Genomic DNA, 24368 nt, shown 5'->3' with positions numbered 1-24368 from the left:
GGCTCCTTAGTTGTGGCATGCATGTGGGATCTAGTTCCCTGACCAGGGATCGAACCCAGGCCCACTGCATTGGGAGTGCGGAGTCTTATCCACTGCTGGAATGGCCAAGAATTTAATTCAGTTCTGACACTGAGGACCAGAGCTAGTGCAGACCCCACAGGTCAAGGGCTTAGTCTCATGAGATTGCCCTTATTTCAGACATCAGTCACAAGTCCCAGGCCACCTATACTTCCGACTGAACAACTGTAAATTGGGGATTCCCACAACCCCCTCCCCTCAGGTTCAATACTTTGCTAGAATGGCTCATAGAAACACTCTTTACTTGTACTTACAGGTTTATTGTAAAGGATGCAACTTAGGAAGAGCCAAATGGAAGAGATGCATAGGAGAAGGTATCGCCGGGGGCAGGGCAGGGGGGCGTTTGGCAGGGTGGGCAGAGCTCCAGGAGGGCTACCCTTCCAGCACTTCTATGTCTTTACCAGGAAGCTCTCTGAACCCCCTTATGTAGGGGTTTTTATGGAGGTTTCATTACACAGGTATGACAGCTTAAATCACCGGCCATCGGTCATTAACTTAATCTCCAGGTCCTCTTCCCTCACCCAAGCTCAGGGGCTGTGCTGAGAGTTCCAGCTTTCTAATCCGGCCTTGATCTTTCTTGGGACCAGCCCCCATCCTGAAGCTATCTAGGGTCCCCAGCCACCAGTCAGCTCATTAGCACACAGAAGACATTCTCATAACTCTGAGATTCCAGGGGTTTTAGGAACCAGGTACAAAGACCAAATATTTATGTATGTATGTATACTATATTTTTTTGAATTTTACCTTATTTATTTTTTTATACATCAGGTTCTTATTAGTTATCCATTTTACACACATTAGTGTATACGTGTCAATCGCAATCTCCCAATTCATCACCCCGACCCCTGCCACTTTCCCCCTTTGGTGTCCGCAGAAGACATTCTCATAACTCTGAGATTCCAGGGGTTTTAGGAACCAGGTACAAAGACCAAATATTTATGTATGTATGTATACTATATTTTTTTGAATTTTACCTTATTTATTTTTTTATACATCAGGTTCTTATTAGTTATCCATTTTACACACATTAGTGTATACGTGTCAATCGCAATCTCCCAATTCATCACCCCGACCCCTGCCACTTTCCCCCTTTGGTGTCCGTATGTTTGTTCTCTACATCTGTGCCTCAATTTCTGCCCTGCAAACCGGTTCATCTGTACCATTTTTCTAGGTTCCACATATATGTGTTAATGTATGATATTTGTTTTTCTCTTTCTGCCTTACTTCACTCTGTATGACAGTCTCTAGATCCATCCACGTCTCTATAAATGACCCATTTTGTTCCTTTTTATGGCTGAGTAATAATCCACTGTATATATGTACCACATATTCTTTATCCACTCATCTGTCAATGGGCATTTAGGTTGCTTCCATGTCCTGGCTATTGTAAACAGTGCTGCAATGAACATTGGGGTGCATGTGTCTTTTTGAATTATAGTTTCTCTGGGTGTATGCCAGTAGTGGGATTGCTGGGTCATATGGTAATTGTTTTTAGTTTTTTAACTAAAAATACTCCATACTGTTCTCCATAGTGGCTGTATCAATTTACATTCCCACCAACAGTGCAAGAGGGTTCCCTTTTCTCCACACCCTCTCCAGCATTTGTTATCTGTAGATTTTCTGATGATGCCCATTCTAACTGGTGTGAGGGGATACATCATTGTAGTTTTGATTTGCATTTCTCTAATAATTAGTGACGTTGAGCAGCTTTTCATGTGCTTCTTGCCCATCTGTATGTCTTCTTGGGAGAAATGTCTATTTAGGTCTTCTGCCCATTTTCTGATTGGGTTGTTTGGTTATTTAATACTGAGCTGCATGAGCTGTTTATATATTTTGGAGATTAACCCTTTGTCCGTTGATTCATTTGCAAATATTTTCTCCCATTCTGAGGGTTGTCTTTTCGCCTTGTTTGTAGTTTCCTTTGCTTTGCAAAAGCTTTGAAGTTTCATTAGGTCCCATTTGTTAATTTTGGTTTTATTTCCATTACTCTAGGAGGTGTATCAAAAAAGATATTGTTGTGATTTATGTCAAAGAGTGTTCTTCCTATGTCTTCTACTAAGAGTTTTATAGTGTCTGGTCTTACATTTAGGTCTCTAATCTATTTTGAGTTCATTTTTGTGTATGGTGTTAGGGAGTGTTCTAATTTCATTATTTTACATGTAGCTGTACAGTTTTCCCAACACCACTTACTGAAGAGACTGTCTTTTCTCCATTGTATATCTTTGCCTACTTTTTCATAGATTAGTTGACCATAGGTGTGTGGGTTTATCTCTGGGCTTTCTATCCTGTTCCATATATCTATATTTCTGTTTTTGCGCCAGTACCATATTGTCTTGATTACTGTAGCTTTGTGGTATAGTCTGAAGTCAGGGAGTCTGATTCCTCCAGCTCCATTTTTTTCCCTCAAGACCACTTTGGCTATTCGGGGTCTTTTGTGTCTCCATACAAATTTTAAGAGTTTTTGTTCTAGTTCTGTAAAAAATGCCACTGGTAATTTGATAGGGATTACATTGAATCTGTAGATTGCTTTGGGTAGTATAGTCATTTGCACAATATTGACTCTTCCGTTCCAAGAACATGGTATATCTCTCCATCTGTTTGTGTCATCATCAGTGTCTTATAGTTTTCTGAGTACAGGTCTTTTACCTCCTTAGGTAGGTTTATTCCTAGATATTTTATTCTTTTTGTTGCAATGGTGAATGGGATTGTTCAAATATTTATTTATTTTTATTTTTATTTATTTATTTATTTATTTTTGCGGTACATGGGCCTGTCACTGTCGCAGCCGTTGTGGAGCACAGGCTCCGGAAGCGCAGGCTCAGCGGCCATGGCTCACGGGCCTAGCTGCTCCGCGGCATGTGGGATCTTCCCAGACCAGGGCACGAACCCATGTCCCCTGCATCGGCAGGCGGACTCTCAACCACTGCGCCACCAGGGAAGCCCCAAATATTTATTTTTATTGTATCACAGCTTGTAAGAATCATCCCAAAAGTATCCTTAGAGCAAGTGTCCTTCTATCCTCTGCTTCGGCAGAGTTCTTGGCTATGCCAAAGAAGGATGTGTGCAGTTTGAACATTACTTCTTACAGCCAACTAATCTGAATCCTCAAATAAATTTGTGTTTTCTTTGTAGTTTCATGTTACATTTTTGTCATGGCAAGTTTCTTAACTTTGTTTTTATTGCCAGAAGAGTGTGAGATTTGTCATTCTAAGAATCAAAATATCTTCAATGTCTTTGTAATCAAAGAGTCCCCAGACTCTCAAATACCACCCATATCCAACTTTAAGATGAGTGCTCTCATTTTGTTTTCATGGATCTCACCTTGATTTCACATGTATGTTGAGACTTAAAAAAAACATAGAGTTGGAAGCACACATTCTTGTCAGACTTAGATTTGAATCTCTACTCTGCAACCTTGGGGAATTTCTAAATCTCAGTCTCTTCATTTGTAAATGGGAAAAATAGTGTCCCTTTCACGGACTGTCTTAAAGACTAAGTGAGAAATGCACTCAAAGGATTTAGCTAAGTAATCACACACAAAATCATCACTCAAAAAATGTAAGCCAGGGCTTCCCTGGTGGTGCAGTGGTTAAGAAACCGCCTGCCAATGCAGGGGACGTGGGTTCGAGCCCTGGTCTGGGAAGATCCCACATGCCACGGAGCAACTAAGTCCGTTCGCCACAAATACTGAGCCTGTGCTCTAGAGCCCGGGAGCCACAACTGCTGAGCCCACGTGCCACAGCTACTGAAGCCTGTGCGCCTAGAGCCTGTGCTCCACAACAAGAAAAGCCACCGCAACAAGAAGCCTGCACACCACAACAAAGCGTAGTTGCTTACTGCAACTAGAGAAAGCCCGTGAGCAGCAACGAAGACCCAATGCAGCCACAAATAAATTAATTAAAAAAAAAAAAGTAAGCCATTGTAACATACCTGTATGGCAGGAAGAAATTCTAATTTTAAAAGCCATAATTAAGCCTTTATGTACAATTTTATACTCTCTAGATTATATTTAGAAATTATTGATTAGGTTGAGCTATAATTTGTATGGTTTTTAAGTGCTGGTGGCATAAGAAATTGATATACCCTTTTGGAAGCTAGTAAGGCAACAAAGTAGCAGGAGGCAATGATGTCTCTGACAACACTGATCCTCTCTGTGAATTCTTCCCAAGGGAATAAATCCATGCATGCAAAAAATTCTGTTTATGTGAATTTAAGAAATAGCTGAGGGCTTCCCTGGTGGCGCAGTAGTTGAGTCCGCCTACCGATGCAGGGGACGTGGGTTCATGCCCCGGTCCGGGAAGATCCCACATGCCGTGGAGCGGCTGGGCCCGTGAGCCATGGCCGCTGAGCCTGTGCGTCCGGAGCCTGTGCTCCGTAACGGGAGAGGCCACAACAGTTAGAGGCCTACATACCGAAAAAAAAAAAAAAAGAAATAGCTGAAAACACCCTGAAATATTACTGGACATTGAAATTAAGAAAATGTTTTACTAATATGAGAGTTCATGAACCTGATGGAATATTATGCAGCCAGTTTGCTATGTTATTATATGTATTCAATTTATACATGATGAATTCAACAGGGAAATTATTTAGAAACCTGGAATATGTTTTTCTATTGAATGAAAAGGAAGAATATTCTAACAGACTGGATGGTAAGATATCAAACTGAAAACAGTGAGTTGGGATGGTAGGATTGCTGGTCATGGTTTCCTGTTTAGCATTTTCTTTAATAATCTCATCAAAAATAAGAACACTCAACAAGAAAATACAAACAACCCAATCAAAATAATGGGCAGAAGACCTAAATATACATTTTTCCAAAGAAGACATACAAATGGCCAATAGGCACATGAAAAGATGCTCAACATCGCTAATTATTAGAGAAATGCAAATCAAAACTACAGTGAGGTACCAGCTCACACCAGTCAGAATGACCAGCATTAAAAAGTCTAAAAATAACATATGCTGGAGAGGGTGTGGAGAAAAGGGAACCCTCCTACACTGTTGGTGGGAATGTCAATTGGTGCAGCCACTATGGAGAACAGTATGCAGGTTCCTTAAAAAAACTAAAAATAGAATTACCATATGACTCAGCAATCCCACCACTGGGCATATACCCAGAGAAAACCGTAATTCAAAAAGACACATGCGGGCTTCCCTGGTGGCGCAGTGTTTGAGAGTCCACCTGCCGATGCAGGGGACGCGGGTTTGTGCCCTGGTCTGGGAAGATCCCACATGCCGCGGAGCGGCTGGGCCCGTGAGCCATGGCCGCTGAGCCTGTGCGTCCGGAGCCTGTGCTCCGCAACAGGAGAGGCCATGACAGTGAGAGGTCCGCGTACTGCAAAAAAAAAAAAAAGATACATGCACCCCAATGTTCACTGCAGCACTGTTTACAATAGCCAGGTCATGGAAGCAACGTAAATGCCCATTGACAGGTGAATGGATAAAAAAGGTGTGGTACATATATGCAATGGAATATTACTCAGCCATGAAAAGAAACGATATTGGGTCATTTGTAGAGACGTGGATGGGCCTAGAGACTGTGAAGCAAGTGAGAAAGAGAAAAACAAATATATATTAACGCAAATATGTGGAATCTAGAAAAATGGTACAGTTGAACTGTTTTGCAAGGCAGAAATAGAGACACAGATGTAGAGAACAAATGTGTGGACACCAAGGGGGGAAAGCAGGGGTGGGGGTGGGGTGAAATGATTTGGGAGATTGGGATTGACATGTATACACACTAATATGTATAAAATAGATACTAAGAACCTGCTGTATAAAAATAGTAATAATAAATTAATAAATACAAAAAAAAAAAAGAATTACCATATGATCCAGCAATCCTACTCCTGAGCATATACCCAGACAAAACTATAATTCAAAAAGATACATGCACCCCTATGTTCATAGCAGCATTACTCATAATAGCCAAGATAAGGAAACAATCTAAATGTCCAATGACAGATGAATGGATAAAGAAGATATGATACACACACACACACACACACACACACACACACACACACACACAATGGAATACTACTCAGCCATAAAAAAGAATAAAATAACGCCATTTGCAGTAACATGGATGCAACTAGAGATTATCATACTACGTGAAGTAAGTCAGACAGAGAAAAACAAATATCATATGATATCACTCATGTGGAATCTAAAATATGACACAAATGAACCTAATTATGAAGCACAAACAGACTCACAGACATAGAGACCAGACTTGTGGTTGCCAAGGGCGGGGGAGGGAAGGGATGGACTGGGAGTTTGGGGTTAGTAGGTGCAAACTATTACATATAGAATGGATGGACCACAAGGTCCTACTGTATGGCACAGGGAATTATACTCAATGTCCTGGGATAAACCATAATAGAAAAGAATATAAAAAAGAATATAGGGCTTCTCTGGTGGCGCAGTGGTTGAGAGTCCGCTTGCCGATGCAGAGGACACGGGTTCGTGCCCCGGTCCAGGAAGATCCCACATGCCGTGGAGCGGCTGGGCCCGTGAGCCATGGCCGCTGAGCCTGCGCGTCCGGAGCCTGTGCTCCACAATGGGAGAGGCCACAGCAGTGAGAGGCTCGCGTACCGAAAAAAAAAAAAAAAGTATATGTATATATATATATATATATATAACTGAGTCACTGCTGTACAGCAGAAATTAACACATTGTAAATCAACTATACTTCAATAAAATTTATAAAAGAACAAAACAGGGCAAGTACCAGGTGGAGTTGGTCCCCTTCAATCCAATGGGTCCAGCCTCGGTTCTTCTTTTGCCCCTTCTGCACACAGGTGAGTCTGTCATTGTCCCAGATGACCAAGCTCTGCATTGAGGGATGGGAGAAAATACTGGTTTGCTCTAGCAACATCCTCCGGTATTACTAGGGAGGGTGCCAAGGTAACCTTGCAAAACTAAAAGCCTACGTCATTACTTTAATTTTTACCTTGCATTTTCTGTTATCCAGGCCTTTGTTATCCTCATCAAATTCTTCTCCAACTTTAAATTTCACAAGGTAGTTCCTGAAGCTGCTGTTCGTGTGGATGGTAAAAGAATCCCCATTCTGCTCAATCACTTTCTGTGGTTTCAGCAGCCTGGCTATCTTACGCGTGGCAAAGTCAATATCTCAAAAATAAGTTTTTGGAAAGAAAAGAAGACATTTCAACATTTCCTTGAGATGCAAAAGCTCAGAATTTGGCAGCTGTCCTCAAAATCATTGCATTTGATGGCTAGTGTTGATTTTACAACTTCAGCGGTCGTTTCCTGACAAAATTGGATCTACAGGGTCAGCTATCCTGGCAAATCTCCTTCCAGAGGCTGATTAAAAATCTTGAACAGCTTTCAGGGAAAGTTCATTTGGCTGGCTGTGCCTTAGGTGATGGATTTGAAGCTGGGCATGGCAGAGACAGTTCTGGGAATCCCCTCAGAGGTTGACAAGAGGAAGCCAAGGGGACTGGGCTCAGGCCCCAATCCAGCCTCAGTCACAGCTGCCTTTTTCTGCTTTATACATTTACACTTCCAATTAAGACAGCATTTGAACAGTTTCTGAACACTGGGAAACAAAACAAAACAAAACAAAACACCTCTAACAAAAAAGAAAAACAAACAGGGAATTCCCTGGCAGTCCAGTGGTTAGGACTCGGCATTTTTACTGCCAAGAGCCTGGGTTCGATCCCTGGTCAGGGAACTAAGATCCCGCAAGCTGTGTGGTGCAGCCAAACAAAAACTTAATAATTAAAAAAAAAAATTTAATTTTAAAAATTAAAACAAGAAAAAAATTAAAATGAAAAAAGAGGAAATAAAGCACCTCAAAAAACATTGTAGTCATGCAAATACTACTGTACACTGAGAAATCTTTAATAAGCTTTAAAAAAGAGTCACACACTAAAACATGGAACACTGAGACGATCAGCATTTTGGTATAGACAGCTCTCATTAAGTGGCTATCAACCCATTATGTACTAGAGGTAAGGGTTGCTATTTTATTTTATTTATTTATTTATTTATTTTTAACATCTTTACTGGAGTATAATTGCTTTACAATGGTGTGTTAGTTTCTGCTGTATAACAAAGTGAATCAGCTGTACATGTACATATATCCCCATATCTCCTCCCTCTTGTGTCTCCCTCCCACCCTCCCTATCCCACCCCTCTAGGTGGTCACAAAGCACCGAGCTGATCTCCCTGTGCTGTGCGGCTGCTTCCCACTAGCTATCTATTTTACATTTGGTAGTGTATGTATGTCAGTGCCACTCTCTCACTTCGTCCCAGCTACGGGCAGGACAGGAATAAAGACACAGATGTAGAGAATGGACTTGAGGACACAGGGTTGCTATTTGAAATAGGGAAGCCAAGTGCCATTTCAGCCAGAGCTGAGGGAGATGACGAAGTGAGCTGTAAGCTGTGCAGATTTGGGGGGAAAGAAGTGTAAGACAGAGGTCACAAGGATCCCAGGAAGCGCGCGCCAGATGGTCTCAGGAACACCCAGGAGCCTGGGGTGGCTGGAGCAGAATGAGGGAGATTGAGGAGGAGGAGGAGGGGACCTAGAGATGAGATGCGAGGGGACAGTAAGGACCATCGGGCTTCAACCCAGAGCAAGATGGAGTCAGCTGGGAGCCACTGGAACGTTTAGAGCAGGGGACACGATGTGACATGATCAGGCAGCCACAGCTATATGCTGGCTCATCACCCTGGACAATTCTATGAGTCACAGGGCATGGTTCTCCTATTTAAGGACTGTCCTATTACATAGAATAAAATTTTAGGAATCTTCATTGCAGAGACTTACGTACCTCATTGTAGGTAGCTTGGTCCCAGAGTTGACCCCTGTTTTAATTTGTTTGCCTAACAGATTCAGTTTTTCCTGACACGACTGCCACTTGGGGTTAGCTGTGCTTCTCGGGGCCGGGTGCCTCATACTTCCATTTCCAGCCTAGAAATCGTGGCCAAGCCCTGAGTAGGGGTCCTTCAGCAACTCATTAGCCCCACCCATTTCTTTTGTCTTCTTAAAAATTTTTTCTCTTTTTTTGGCCTCGCCACGTGCCTTGCGGGATCCTGGTTCTGTGAACAGGGACTGAACCTGGGCAGTGACAGCGCGGAGTCCTAACCACTGGACTGCCAAGGAATTCCCAGTCCCACCCATTTCTAAGCTCAATGATAGTATAAATGTTTTAGAATGAAATAATGCCATTTGCAGCAACATGGATGGACCTAGAGATTATCATACTAAGTGAAGTAAGTCAGAAAGAGAAAGACAAATACCATATGATATCACTTATATGTGGAATCTAAAATATAAATATCTACGAAACAGAAACAGACTCACAGACATAGACTCACACCCCTCTTGTGGCTGGCAAGAGGGGTGGAGTGGGGGAGGGAAGGATTGGGAGTTTGGGATTAGCAGATGCCAACTATTATATATAGGATGGATCAACAACAAGGTCCTACTGTATAGCACAGGGAACTATATTCAATAACCTGTGATAAACCATAATGGAAAAGAAAATGAAAAAGAATACATACGTATAACTCAATCACTGCTTTACAGCAGAAATCAACACAACATTGTAACTCAACTATCCTTCAATAAAATTTTTTTAAAGTTTTTTTAACCTAGAACTCAAGTTTTTAGCATGAATTGCAAATGATCCAGTCTTTACTTGTTTTCAGCAATGTTTAAATATTGAGGCTAAACCCTTAAAATATTTATCCGATTATTAAAATGACCAAGCCAAATTTAAAATAGTTATTATCACTGACTTTCCTTAAACCCTATTCTGTATGTGGAACAAAAACAAACAAGAGGGCTTCCCTGGTGGTGCAGTGGTTAAGAATCCGCCTGCCAATGCAGGGGACATGGGTTCGAGCCCTGGTCCGGGAAGATCCCACATGCTGCAGAGCAACTAAGCCCGTGCGCCACAACTACTGAGCCTGTGCTCTAGAGCCTGTGAGCCACAACTACTGAACCTGCATGCTGCAACTAGTGAAGCCCACCCACCTGGAACTCACGCTCCACAAGAGAAGCCACTGCAGTGAGAAGCCCGCGTACCTCAACGAAGAGTAGCCCCCGCTCACCGCAACTAGAGAAAGCCTGTGCGCAGCAACGAAGACCCAACACAGCCAAAAATCAATTAATAAATTAATAAATTAATTTTAAAAACTGGTGGACAGGGACTTCCCTGGTGGTCCAGTGGTTAAGAACCTGCCTTCCAATGCAGGGTACTCGGGTTTGATTCCTGGTTGGGGAAATAAGATCCCACATGCTGTGGGGCATCTAAGCCCCCGCACCACAACTAGAGAGGAGCCCACACGCTGCCACTACAGAAGCCTGTGCCACAACAAAAGATCCTGCGTGCCGCGACTAAGACCCGACACAGCCAAATAAATAAATAAATATTTTTTAAAAAGAAGAAGAAATGGTGGACAAAAGAAGGCCTCCGTGCGCAGGCCGCACTCGGTTTCACTACCACACTGTAAGATTGTCACTTAACAGATTTGCAGTTGCAAGGCTGGCCTTTTTATTTTTTTTTATTTTTTATTTTTTATTTTTTTTTTGCTGTATGCAGGCCTCTCACCATTGTGGCCTCTCCCGTTGCGGAGCACAGGCTCCGGACGCGCAGGCTCAGCGGCCATGGCTCACGGGCCCAGCCGCTCCGCGGCATGTGGGATCTTCCCGGACCGGGGCACGAACCCGTGTCCCCTGCATCGGCAGGCGGACTCTCAACCACTGCGCCACCTGGGAAGCCCAAGGCTGGCCTTTTTAAAGATCAAAATTTAAATTAGCTTAAGTTCTGGTCATTTTCTGCCAGGTCTACACTTACCATGACCTCAGTGGCCAAATGGCTTTAGTGCCCATAAGGCTTTTGTCCAGGTCAAACCATGCTTTTCCACACCATTAGATTTTTAAGTAGGAAATAAGACATTCCAGCAGGAGGAAGAAACAATCTAAACAATGCACATCCTATTACAAGGATGTGTGTGAGCATACACGTTTTAGGGCAGGATCTCAAAGAGGCCAACACAAACATTTACTTTTCTAAACTTCATCTGTTCACATTAACCCTTCATCCCAAAGCCACTTCTAATCTTGAGGCAATATGGGTCTTGGAGCCAAGAGATACTGGCTTTAAATCCAGTTTATGTGGTGACCTTGGACAAGCTGGTAACATCCCTGCCTTCTCATGTTCATGAGATTAAAGGGGAGTCCAGACAAGATGGTCAAGCCCTTGCAGGCATTAGCACAGCACTCTTTCCTGCCTAGAGCTTCACACCTTGGGTCTTCCTTTGCTATTGTGGGGTCCACCAAGAACTCCCAAATCCAGAGCTAGCTCCTCCAGTCTTTAGAACCCAAGCAAACTTTCTTCAGTGTCCAAAGGACAAATTGCCTTTCTTCTCCCTGCAATTTGGCAGAAGCTAGGAAAGCGCAGTATCAGAGCCATGTTGGGGAGTTGCAGGATGAGCCCTAGCCAGAAAGGAGTAATTTTCCCCATCAAAAGCGATGCTGGGGGACTTCCCTGGTGGCACAGTGGTTAAGAATCTGCCTGCCAATGCAGAGGACCCGGGTTCGAGCCCTGGTCCAGATAGATCCCACATGCCGCAGATCAACTAAGCCCGTGCACCACAACTACTCACATCTAGAGTGAGCTTGCACTCTAGAGTTCATGAGCCACAACTACTGAGCCTGCATGCCACAACCACTGAAGCCCACGTGCCTAGAGCCCGTGCTCCGCAACAATAGAAGCCACTGCAACGAGAAGACTGTGCACCACAACGAAGAGTAGCCCCTGCTCGCTGCAACTAGAGAAAGCCTGCGTGCAGCAAGGAAGACCCAATGCAGCCAAAAATAAATAAATAAATAAATACACTTATAAAAGAAAAAACAACCATAAACATTTTTAAAGGGAGAATCATTTGGGGAGGGGGTCAGAGTTTTTGCTATCTTCCACTGTGTGCAGACTTTCAGGGTGGTGTTCTAGGAATCTTGTGCTCAGTCTGAAGTTACCATCCTCCACCTGGGTGGAGACCTTAGTTCCTGCATAAGAACTCATAGGTATGGTTATGTATATTCCTTGAGGAGGAACAAGGACCCTGCCCCAAGGTTGCACTATTGTTTCTTGACTGCTCCTCCTTTGTTTCCGCACTCCCTACTTTCCCTGATAAGCAACTTGAATCTTATCTTTGGAACTCAGGGAAGGTCAAGGAAACTGAATGAAGCCTACTTCCTACAAATAAGAAAGGAGGGACACAGAAAGGATTTGTACCCATGAGGGCCCCACAGGATTCTACTCAGTTTCAGAATCACCCAAGAATCTGGTTGAATACAGATTCTGATTCCATAGATCCAGGATCTGGGATGAGGCAGAAGTGTCTGCATTCTAAGGAGTTCTGCTGGTCCTTGAGTAACAAGACCCTACAATCATCTGGATCTGAGCCCCTATTTTGCCCAGGAAAAATGCATTGACCCTGGAGTCTATGTTTTTACACGTGGAAGGCAGAAGAGAGTGTTTGCCACACAAATAGCCATGTGTGCCAAATCATTTTCTTCCCAGGTTTTTGGCAACTGGCAATAGGTTTTAGGCTGATTTCAGCTATTGTATAAAATGCTAATGTAAGCAGATAGGTTAGGGGGTCCCCCAGAGAAAGAGAACTAGGCATGGCTTTCTTGACGTAAGAGAAACCATGTTTGGCCTTGCCATTTTTATTTTTTTGGTGTTGCCTTTTATTTTTATTTTATTTTAGTTTAGTTTTTGGCCATGCCGTATGGTATGTGGGGTCTTAGTTCCCCAGGGATTGAACCCACGCCCCCTGCATTGGAAGCACAGAGTCTTAATCGCTGGACTGCCAGGGAAGTCCCATGGCCTAGCCATTTTGTGATCTAAGCCTGGCCATAATGAGTGCCCTTGAGCAGGTCTTAGTAATGTAGGAACAAAGGAAAAGCAGTCAAGAAAAAATAGTTCAGCAATAAAACAGAGTCCTACTTCTGTAAGCAGCTATTTTGCCCCTTTCCTGCTTGCCTATTTCTGTTCCCCTTAAACCCTAATTATGACAATGAGATCACTAGGTAACATTTAACCTAACTCCTGACTTATGCTCTACTAAATGTCCACAATGCCTTGCCTAACCTGTTGATTCTTTCCGTAGATTAAAAGAAGTAGGAATGAAGAATTAAGTAAAGAATGACTAGTTTTCTACCCCCAGCAACTCCTGAGCAAATTTACAGGCAGACCACACAGGCAAAATAGCATCCAAAGGAAGATCAGAAGTCAGCAGGTTTGCAAACAATGGAAAAATGATGAAGAATCTGACCTCCTACCTTAATAATTAACTGAGATTTTTTCCCCCCTTTTTCCCTTTAAGAACTTTCATGGCTGAGCATAATCATTGGAGTTGGTTTTGGGACATGAGTCCAACTTCTCCCCAGATTGCCAGCTTTTCTGATTAAAGCAACTTCCCTTTCTACCAACACTTGCCTCTTTAGTATTGGATTTTGAGCAGAAGCTGAACCTGAGTTTGGTAACAATTCCTCCTCAAGGAATATACAGAACAATCTGATAGTCTTAGTTCCACAGGAACTAAGGCCCCCACCCAGGTGGAGGATATGATGGTGTTGACCCTCCTGAGTTGAATCAACTAAAGCTTGGACTCTGCCCAATTCTATGCGGAATTCTCCTCTGCTCAAACCCCTTCATGAATATGCATATACCCTTAGCTTAAAACTTCACCAATTTTGCTATTCAGGGAGACACTGCTTTGGGAAAGATCCACAGTGCTGTCCTTACTTGCTGCAAGAAATAATAAATCTTTTCTTCTCCTGATCTTTGGCTTGGTTGTGTCTTTTGGCTGGACACCCACCAAGAGGCGAACCCAGATTTCAGGTAACACTAAGAGATCCCTTGGTTTGTATTTTAGACACTCTTTAGAATATCAAATCTGATCCAACCACCTCTAACAGATGGGGAATCTAAATGAACTCAGAGGGTATATGACTTTGATTCTATTACCAACAATCACTGGCTAGTTATCTGGGTTTCCAGTTTGGTGGTCTGTTATACTAACTAGCCTCTACTCCAGCATCCTTAGCACAGTTATATTTCTTTTGGGAAACAGACTGCAAATAACAGTTCATGTGTTGTCTGGATCTAGTATCTTTCTGGAACCTGAACCAAATGTAAAAAAAGTAGTGAGGCAGGATATTGACTCAATACTCTATGGCTTAATCCTTTGTGAAATGGGTTGGATGATAAATGAATATAGCTAATGTAAATAAATAGCCTCTGTTGGCCTCTAGGATCTAATACAGTGGCAGATAATTGATAAGCTTCTACTGAAATCACGAAAAAGAAAGTATCAAACAAGAGGTCATAGCAGAGCGTAAAGAAAAGCAAGACAGTATTGGGGACAGGTGAAGGATTCCATGAATACACATTTGAAAAACACTAATTACAACACTCAGAAGGCTCCTTTGAGATACGTGACAGGCTTAACAAAAGATGTCTTCGCACACTTGAAATGTTGACCCTGACTCCATTTCCTGTTTGCTTCTCTAAGAAATTTGCTCTAAAAGCCATGGAGGGCCTTCCCTGGTGGTCCAGTGGTAAAGAATCCACCTTCCAATGCTGGGGATGTGGGTCGATCCCTGGTCGGTGAACTAAGATCCCACATGCCTCAGGGCAACTAAGCCCACACGCCGCAACTACTGAGTTCACGCGCCTCAGCGAGAGAGCCCCCCCTGCTGCAAACTACAAAGCCCAGGCCCTCTGGAGCCTGTGCGCCACAACTAGAGAGAGAAAACCTGCATGCCACAACTAGAGAGAAGCCTGTGTGCTGCAACAAAGAGCCCGCACCACAACTAAAGATCCCTCATGCCGCAACTGACCCAACACAGCCAAATAAATAAATAAATAAATAAATAAATAAATGCCAGCCATGGAAATGGTTAAAGAGAAAGAGCATAGCAAGGCAAAATTCAAACCCATCCCCTGATCTTTAGCACGTTATTCTCCGTAAAAAAGCCAGATACTAGCCAGAGAAACCAGGGAAGAAAGCACTTATGGTCACATGTCGCCACTAATTTGGGGGTGAGGAGATAAGTACATTATCAGGATTTACTGCCTTTGGGAAAAGTCATCATTAATTCCTTCTTATGAATGGGAAAGAGAGGAAATGAGATTCAGGTGAAGGTAGAATATGCCACCCTCAAATGTGCCACTTTGTCATACTGACTATTTTGAAATGAAGATGATTGGGAAGCAGACAGAAGAAAAACTCTCTGCCCTTCCCCCAGAAGCAGGACATAATTGTGTAAATGTGTCCCCCCTCTCTCTGTATCAGGTCGGATAGAAGTTAGGGAGACAACACTAGATTCCTATCAGCCTAGAGATGGCATCAGAATTTACATAATAGACTTTACTAACTAGCTCTCATTTTCCATTAGTTCCTCCATGTATTTATCATCCCCAAATTTGCCACCCCTAGAAAGTCAAAGTCCTTTTCTTTGTCTTGTCACTTCTCTACAAAATTATCACTCTTTGCTAAGATGCCACATAACCAAGTTCTAACCACTCTGAGATGCTCATCACTGAATGTTCCTGTGTGTATTCACCATGCATCTGCTAACAAACTTCTCTTTGTTCCTGTCTTGTTACTCTTTTTAAAAATAATTAATTAATTAATTTTTGGCTGCATTGGGTCTTCGTTGCAGTGCTCGTGCTTCTCATTGCGGTGGCTTCTCTTGCTGCGGAGCACGGGGTCTAGGTGCGTGGGCTTCAGTAGTTGTGGCACGTGGGCTTCAGTAGTTGTGGCTCGCGGGCTCTAGAGCACAGGCTCAGTAGTTGTGGCGCACGGGCTTAGCTGCTCCGCGGCTTGTGGGATCTTCCTGGACTAGGGCTCGTACCCATCTCCCCTGCAATGGCAGGCGGATTCTTAACCACTGGGCCACCAGGGAAGTCCCTACTCTGTCTTTTTTAGTCTAATTAACAGGGCTCCAGCCAATGAACCTAAGATGGGTAGAGGAAAAATACTTTTTCCTTGCCTATGAGGTTTTGTGTCAGTATGAATCAGATTTAGCTTGAGAAGTTCCAGACTTCCCTACTTAGTGTGAGAAAGGGAGGGGAGAATCTTACCATAGGCTGGGAGATCTTAAAAACACACGGGAGCCTCAGAACCATACGTTTCAAAGTGGTTAAAATGGCCGATTTTATGTTATATTTATTTTAACACAAAAGAAAAAAGAAATAAAATGGACCCCACTGCTCTCAGTTTACAGATGGAGAAACTGAGGCCCAGGTCAGATAATGAGGAGGCAGAGCCAGAGCAGCCCCCAGGCTCCTAGACTCCCAGCAACTCTGGCCCAACTGTCAATAGCGCCACTGATGGGTGTCATTTAGGCAAAAGTGCTTGGCACAGAGTAGGTGCTCAGAACCATCAAGTCTGAAGAATTAAACTAAGGGCAGGACGAACTAAGAATCGGCACGGAAGGGAGGCGCTCTACAGTCCCGGCAGGAAATAAACTCGAGGCCCTCTGGGAAGCAGGGTCATTAGCCGGGGCCCCGCCGGCCCCCTACGCACCCTGGAGACCCCCGCGTTCCCTTCCCTGCGCGCCTAGAGCTCCGGAGCCCAAGCCGGGCAGCGGGCGGTGGAAGCGACCCCCCCAGGCGGCCACCCACAGCACTCCCTGCTGGAATTGGGCCCCGGGGTAGTGGGGGACGGGGTAGTAGCCTCTAAGGGGTCTGGGTTTCTTGACCCTCCTCAAGCCCTCGAGGGAAGGAGAAGCCAGAAAACTGAAGATTTCAAACGTAGCTCCCGAACTCCACTGGGCACCAGAGTCACCTGGGGGCGCGGGGGCGGCCGGAGACCGGCTGGGGAAGGTCCTCTGGGGCCCGGGAATCCGCGTCCCGGACCAGCTCCAGGTGATGCTGATGCGGCCGGCCGGGACCTCCCCGGGACGGCCACTGGGCTCGGGGAATCCCAGAGCCGCCGCCCGGAGCCTCGCGTTCAAGCGGCTGCGCAGCGAGGTTCTCCCGGGAGGGGCTTCGGGCCGGGGCGCCCCCTCACCCGGGTGCACCCCCATCGTGTCCCCGAGCCTCCCAGCGAGGTGGGCCCATGCCACCCGCGCCCCCTCCTGCTTGGAAGTCCGCGATAGGACAGGAGCCTCGGCCGCGGGGTAGAGACGCACGGGGCACCGGCGGACACACGGAAGGACAGGCAGAGAGACTCGCGGACGGGGGAGAAAGAAGGACGGGGAACGGGTGGGCGGACGGGAGGGACCGGGACATGGGCAGACGGGTGGGGGGGCAAGGCGATGGGGGAGACCGAAGGATGGGGGGACAGGCAGACCGACCGGAGGACTGGCAGACGGACGGGGGTGGGAGACCGACGGTCAGACGGACGGACAGCGAGACGGAGGATCGACGGGGGGGGGGAAGCGGGGGAACCGGCGGATCCTCAGGCAGACGGGGGGGACGGAAGGACGGACGGACGAGGGTGAGGGGAGACAGGGAGACTGACCCACAGGACAGCCCGGCCTCCTCCGCCCTGACCCGGACGCGCGGCCGGAGCCCGAGGCCCCCGCACGGCGCCCCCCCCGGCCCTACCTAGGGCCAGCATGTAGCCCTCCAAGTTGTCGCTGCTGAGCAGGTTCCAGGTGCCGCTGAGGTCGGCGGGCATGGCGGGGCTGGGGGCGGCACTGGAGGTGGGCGGGGAGGACTCGGGAGGTAAATGTGTGGCCGGGGAGGTGGGACCGGGGCGGGACCTCGCCGGGAGGAGCTGTGCGGGGAGCACTTCGCACAGGCCTCCGGGAAGCCCTCCCCACTCGAACCCTCCTTCGCCACGCGCTCCTGGATTTCTGCTACCTCCCTTTTGGAGATAGCTCAGTTTTCCTTCGGGCTTCCTCCTCTCTGCTTTAACTTCAAACCGTGATCACAGCCACACTGTTTTCTCTGCCTACACGTTACTAACCAAGGGATCTCCTTCAAAGGCATGGCATTGATTACTGTGTCAGCTGCAAATAATATAGCAATAAATCCAACTCTAGTGGTCTCAATAAACAGGGGGTTATTTTCCTTACCTATCAAGCAGCCCTGGAATAAGCAGTTGCGGGTGATGATACGGCAGCTCCATTGTCACGGAAGTGGCACCTCTGTGATTCTCCTGGCTTTGTGATTCCTGCCGGTTACCTCACTGTGATGAGTTGGCTGCTGGGTTTCCAGCCGGAACATCCACATTCAAGATGGGAAAGAAGGGGTAGAGCACCACCTGCCATTATCCCTTCATCAGACTTCTGTTTACCCTCATTGGCCCAAACTGTGTCTTATGCTAATTCTAACTGCAAGGGAGCCTGGGGAATCTAGTATCTGGTCTTTAGCCTTGTCAGTACAGAAAGGCCAAAGAGTAAGGTGTTGGGAATGTGGGCTAACCTATAATAGCCACAAACACCCTCTCTATAGGCTGGCTCCAAGACTTATCTGTCCATTTCTTTTTTTTTTTCGGTACGCGGGCCTCTCACTGTTGTGGCCTCTCCCGTTGCGGAGCAACAGGCTCCGGACGCGCAGGCTCAGCGGCCGTTGCTCACGGGCCCAGCCGCTCCGCGGCATGTGGGATCCTCCCGGACCGGGGCACGAACCCACGTACCCTGCATCGGCAGGCGGACTCTCAACCACTGCGCCACCAGGGAAGCCCCTTTTCTATTTTTAAAAAAATTTTATTGGAGTATAGTTGATTTACAATGTTGTGTTAGTTTCAGGTGTACAGCTTATCTGTCCATTTCTGATCTCTCCTGTGAGCTCCAGACTCAAGTATATTAATAGCCAACATTTACTGAGTGATTACTATGTGTATTATCATTTATCACAAAATCCTACCTCTCCAATAGTTACTTTAGTATCTCCATTTGACAGAGACAAAACCTGAGACACAGAGAGGTTAAGTAACTTGCCCAAGTTCATACAGTTGGTGGAAGAGTCTGGATTCAATCTCAGGCAGCCTGACCTCAGAGCTCATGTGTCACCTCTCACTGCTTAAGATGCCTCTCGGGACTTCCCTGGTGGTGCAGCGGTTAAGAATCCGCCTGCCAGTGCAGGGGACACGGGTTCGATCCCTGGTCCGGGAAGATCCCACATGCTGCAGAGCAACTAAGCCCGTGCGCCACAACTACTGAGCCTGCGCTCTAGAGCCCGCGAGCCACAACTACTGAAGCCCACACACCTAGAGCCTGTGCTCCGCAATGAGAAGCCACCGCAATGAGAAGCCTGCATACCACAACGAAGAGTAGCCCCCGCTCTCTGCAACTAGAGAAAGCCCACACAGCAACGAAGACCCAATGCAGCCAAAAATAAATAAATAAAAAATAAATAAATTTATTAAAAAAAAAAGATGCCTCTCCATGTCTCCCCTTGGATGACTTAAAGGCATTTGAATGTAACATATACAAGGCAGAAAGCATAAAACAAAATTATTCCTTGGCTTTCCTCATCTCCATAAATTGTACCACTAGTCACCCGGTTGCTTAAGCCCAAAGCCCATTTAGACACTGGATTTCTCCCTTCTCTGCTCACCCATATCCAATCCATCAGCAAATCCTGTTGGTTCTTCCAACCTAACCCAAGCCACCAAACCATTCTCCATCCTGCAGTCAGGCAAGCTTTTGAGAAATGTAATTCAGATCCTATCACTCTCAAGCTTAAAATGTTCAGTGTTCAGTGTTGTGCCATTTTTCGTAAGAGGAAATTGCGCTCCCTCCCATGGTTCATAAACCATTTCTGATTTGGCTTCCGGATACTTCTCCAACATCATTACACTCTGTCTCCCTCGACTCAGCAACTCCAATCATACCAGTTTTGTTGTGGTGGTGATTCCGTGCAGAGGTCAAAACACTTTCTTTCTTCACAGTCTTTGTATATAGTGTTCCTTCTTCCTGGGAGGTTTTTCCTCCTGGTTTTTGCATGGTTAGCTCCTCTGGCTTCCAGTTCAAAAGTCACCATTAGGGAAATAGTCATTTTTAACCATGCTCTTCATGGAGAAGAATTTTCCCTAAACACCCTGTTGGGTTTTTTTTTCCAACCCTATTTCTTCCTCATGGAGGTGGAATGAGTTACCTGGTTGGGGGAAACTAGGGTGACCACACATTATGATTTCCCCAAGACTGAAGGAGTCCCAGGGTATGGAACTTTCATTACTAAAACTGGAAAAGTTCTAGGAAAACTGGAATGAGTTGCTTGCCCTACGGACAACAGCCACTGAAGAATTTTATCCACTAGGTAGAGTTAGCCTATCAAATATTGTAAACACAGGGTATCTCAGTATTTTCTTCTCCCTTTTGACATGGACTTGAGGGTGTGTCTATTTCACAGACCTGAACTTGCTCTCAGATAGACTGCCTAGACTGGGGGAGTTAGTATATAATTTATTCTTGCCTCTCCCAACTCAATGGCTTAAAATAATACAAATCATTAACTGGCTCACAAATCTGCAATCTGGGGAGGGCTCACAGGGCATGGCTCATCTCAGCTCCATGTGGCATTAGCTGGGGTAACTTGACTCCAGTTGGGAGGGTTAGAGAAGCCACTTCCCAAATGGATCCATCTCATGGCTATCTGTTGGCGGGGAGCCCAGCCAGGCCTGTGGGCTGGGGGCCAGGTTCCTTTCCATGTGGGCCTCTCCATGGGCTGCTTGGGCTCCCTCAAGCAGGGGTAGCTGGGCTCTAAGAGGGAGCATCCCAAGAGAAACAGGAAGATGCTGTACCATCTTGACCTAGTCTGAGAAGTCATATAACATCACTTCCACCAGAGTCCAAGGCCCACTCTGATTCAAAGGGAGGGAACATGGACCTCATCCCTCAATGTCACACTGTAAAAGGAGCACGTGAGATGGGAGATTCTCATAATAGCCATCTTGGAAAACACCATCTGTCACAGTTACCAATCCCTCTTTTGACCCTCACACTAAGCTACAACTTCTAACCTGGACTTTATCAGTCATGAGGGTGCTATTTTGGGAATTCCCCGGTGGTCCAGTGGTTAGGACTCGGCACTTTCACTGCTGGGGCCCTGGTTTGATCCCTGGTTGGGGAACTAAGATACTGCAAGCCTCGAGGTGTGGAAAAAAGGTGCTATTTTGGTTCTCCACTTACTGTTTCTTTTGTCTTATTTTTCCATTAGTTTAGAAGTTGAACAGAGAAATATTTGGATCTCTTCAAAAATCTGAGTCACCTTTTCAGAACAGCCTTCTGATATACATTTACTCTGTATCACATCTCTGCTTATATCCTTCATAATTATCATAATCCATAATTATCTTTTCTCGCTTTGTTTACTGACTACCTTTTTCATTAAGATGTCAAGGGCAGAGACCATGTTCATCTCATTCACCTCTATAGTATCCCCAGTGCCTAGTACAGTGCCTGGCAAGTGCTTAATAAATGTTTGTTGAATGAATGGCTATGACCTTTCCAAAGGAGAAATACCATTTTTATTGAGGAAACCATAGTGGCACTGCCCTGCTCAGATGAGGCTATTGATTCTCATAAGTATGAAACATTGATTCCTTTGGTGGAACATGACAGGATGATATCAAGTCCTGGGATTAGATATACTTTGCCACGTAAAGGGCACAGAACTAAGAACTCTGACCAGATTTCTGGAACATGAAACTTGTTTAAATTCCAGATGACTAAAGGAACAGGACATGGAGAAATCACATTTCCTTCCTATCCTTAAAATCTAATTGTTCTAAATGTTGGCCTGAAAATGAAAGTCACAGAAATAAACTAATAATAGTTCTAGCAATTGTGCTGGTTGGTATGGCTTTTGGCCAGCTTGAGCAAGGGGCATCTATTAGGGAGAAGGTTGAATTTTAGTTGAAGCGGACATAGCCTGGACTTGCCCATGGGAGGAGGAATCATTTTCTCCTTTGCAATTTCAAGATATTTCTTCTAGACTAAGACCAAAGTTATCTCTCGAAAGGAAAGAGAAAGTTATCTGGCCAAATTTGAGCCCTTTCTTTCCTTCTATTTGATACTGGCAAAGTAAACCATAAAGTTAGAGCCAAGATGAGGTCCTAATGTTGTGTACAATCACTGCTTCTCCTAGACAGTAATGGATGGGAACGATGAGGGACACTTGATGGAGTCTGATACTGGTCCAGCAAAGAATGGTGTGGACAGTAGTAAACTTCACCCCATCCATACCTCCCCTCCCTAACGCAAGGAGGCAACACCGTCAGGGAGCTCGGTGCCGTTCCAGGGATAAGACCTGGATACACAGGAGTTCGTTATACTTCTATCACTAAACCTATGTTTGAAAATTTCCCTAATGTTTTAAAATGTAATTGTTGTCATGATATACTCACGGGTTTGGAAAAACTTATCAGGCAGTTTAACTTGATTTGGGACACACTGTCTGCTGTATCATTCAGACTTGTAAGACGCTTGAGGCAGAAATGGATCAGAATCCCAGCACTGAAGTCCCCTCAGCAGGAGGAGGGCCATCATCCCTCAGGAGGAGCCACAACAGAGAATGGGAATCCCCACCACGCGCCGGCGCCACTGCAGCAGGCCCGAAACCCTACCTGGACGCTTCCAAGCTCCCCTCCTATGAGTCGCCACATCCCACCCCACACAGGCTGGCCTCCTTGCTAAAGCCCATGGTCACACGCCTGTTCTCCATACCTCCTCTTAGGTTGTTCCTCCTGCCTAAGGTTGCTGGAGTTGGAAAGACAACAGACCAGAAACTCAAATTTCAGATAAATGACAAATAATTTGTAGTATAAGGAGCTCCACCTGGAACACCCTCTGTTGTCCTGGTTTCCTGACTACAGGACCTCTGGGCACTCATTTTGAGGAAGCCTTCAGGAGCGGCTCTGCAGAGTTCCCTGCTGATGCTCCAAATGCAGCATTTCTCTGCCTGCCCTCCCTAACTGCAAGCAGCCTGGCGACAGAGGCTGGTGACAGGTGCTGAGGGGTGCTCCCTTTAGCACCCCTCAAGTGATGAGTGTTAAGGGTGGGGACAGGTGGCAGCTCAGAGTGGTGAGAAGCCAGTGTGAGTGGCAACTCTCCATCAGGGCTACAACATTTCAGAGCCGGAAGGGGCCTCAAAAATCATTGTTTTTGGGGCTTCCCTCGCAGTCCAGTGGTTAAGAATCCGTGCTTCCAATGCAGGGGACTCAGGTTCGATCCCTGGTCCGGGAACTAGGATCCCACAAGCCTTGTGGTGTGGCCAAAAAAACCCCACAAAAAAACATCACTTTTGTTTACAGAAAGGGAATCTGAGAGACAAGTGACTGCCCCCATAGGCTGACTGACATGCCTGGAGCTACAAACCCGCCTCCCAGGCAGAAGCCTCTTCTGCTCACAGGCAACAGGGCTGCAGGGTGACGTTCTGGTACCAGCATGGGCAGCTGGGCGCCCTTCTTCCTCTTTTTGTTGGTTAAGAGTGAACTGCGGCTCATACCAACCCTCCTCCCTCTGACTGGGCATTCACTGCCCCAGTTCCAAGGAAATGCTAACACTGGGCGAGTTCAACTTAGTCCATCTGTATGGACTGAACACATCAGACATCACCATCAGACTACCATACTGTTGAAAGTTTTATTTATTTGTATTTATCCACTTTGGGTGGATGCAAATTTCAAGATTTGGCTAAAACCTCATTCTTTGAAAAGTAATACATTATACAAGGAGTAAAGAGGTTAAGAGCACAGGTTCTGAAGACAAACTGCTCGTTCAAGCTTCAGTTTTGCCATTTACACCAGTCACCTAATTGTGCTCATTTCCCTTATGATATAAGGCGCATGTTAACACATGCCGGGCACAATTATTAAGTGCTCAATAAGTGCTGACATTATTAAGTTCAAACAGCACCACTGGTGAACTAGGTACAGATTTTAGAAATGGATACTGTCTATGCATTCTCATAGTTAGGTGGATGGTATGGTGAACGTTTTAGATCAAGAGGCCTTTGGGAGTGATTATGAGAATGGTGGAGGAATGGATGTCCCGCAGCACCCAAAAATAAATGTCAAAGGAGCCCATTTCATAATATAGCAACTTCCAGGCTCCCAGAGAAGTGAATTGGAGAGGGTGGGGTAAGGATGACAGCAGCCCCACCACTGCTGTGCATACTGACCTTGGGGGGATGCTTCCTTCTACCCTGTAGTGAGATACTCAAGGGGGCAGAAAAAGAAAGATCATCCTTTGATGCAGGAGATGAGGCTAAATCACCCGCTTGGGTCAATCGCACTAGGTAGTGCCCCAGTTCCAAGGAACTGCTAACAAGTGCTGTTCA

General features: G+C 45.6%; 1 protein-coding gene and 1 non-coding gene across 2 annotated transcripts; one reads left to right on the top strand and one right to left on the bottom strand.

Moving 5' to 3' along the window:
• Positions 1 to 6814: 6814 nt before the first annotated feature.
• RBP7 (retinol binding protein 7) lies at positions 6815 to 17795 on the bottom strand (the record flags this gene model as incomplete). The annotated part of the gene is made up of 3 exons (XM_007453334.1): positions 17685 to 17795; positions 7037 to 7215; positions 6815 to 6916 (listed from the first exon to the last, which is right to left on the bottom strand). Coding segments are annotated over exons 1-3 (354 nt in total), but the record flags the coding sequence as incomplete, so codon positions are not given.
• A 3291-nt stretch (positions 17796 to 21086) lies between these two features.
• Positions 21087 to 21158, top strand: TRNAE-UUC (transfer RNA glutamic acid (anticodon UUC)). Its single transcript has one exon. It is a non-coding gene; the product is annotated as a tRNA-Glu (tRNA).
• Positions 21159 to 24368: the final 3210 nt, after the last annotated feature.

This window comes from Lipotes vexillifer, unplaced genomic scaffold, assembly GCF_000442215.2.
Source record: "Lipotes vexillifer unplaced genomic scaffold, Lipotes_vexillifer_v1.1 scaffold575, whole genome shotgun sequence".
Lineage (NCBI taxonomy): Eukaryota > Metazoa > Chordata > Mammalia > Artiodactyla > Lipotidae > Lipotes > Lipotes vexillifer.
This window is presented reverse-complemented; position numbering and strand designations above follow the sequence as displayed.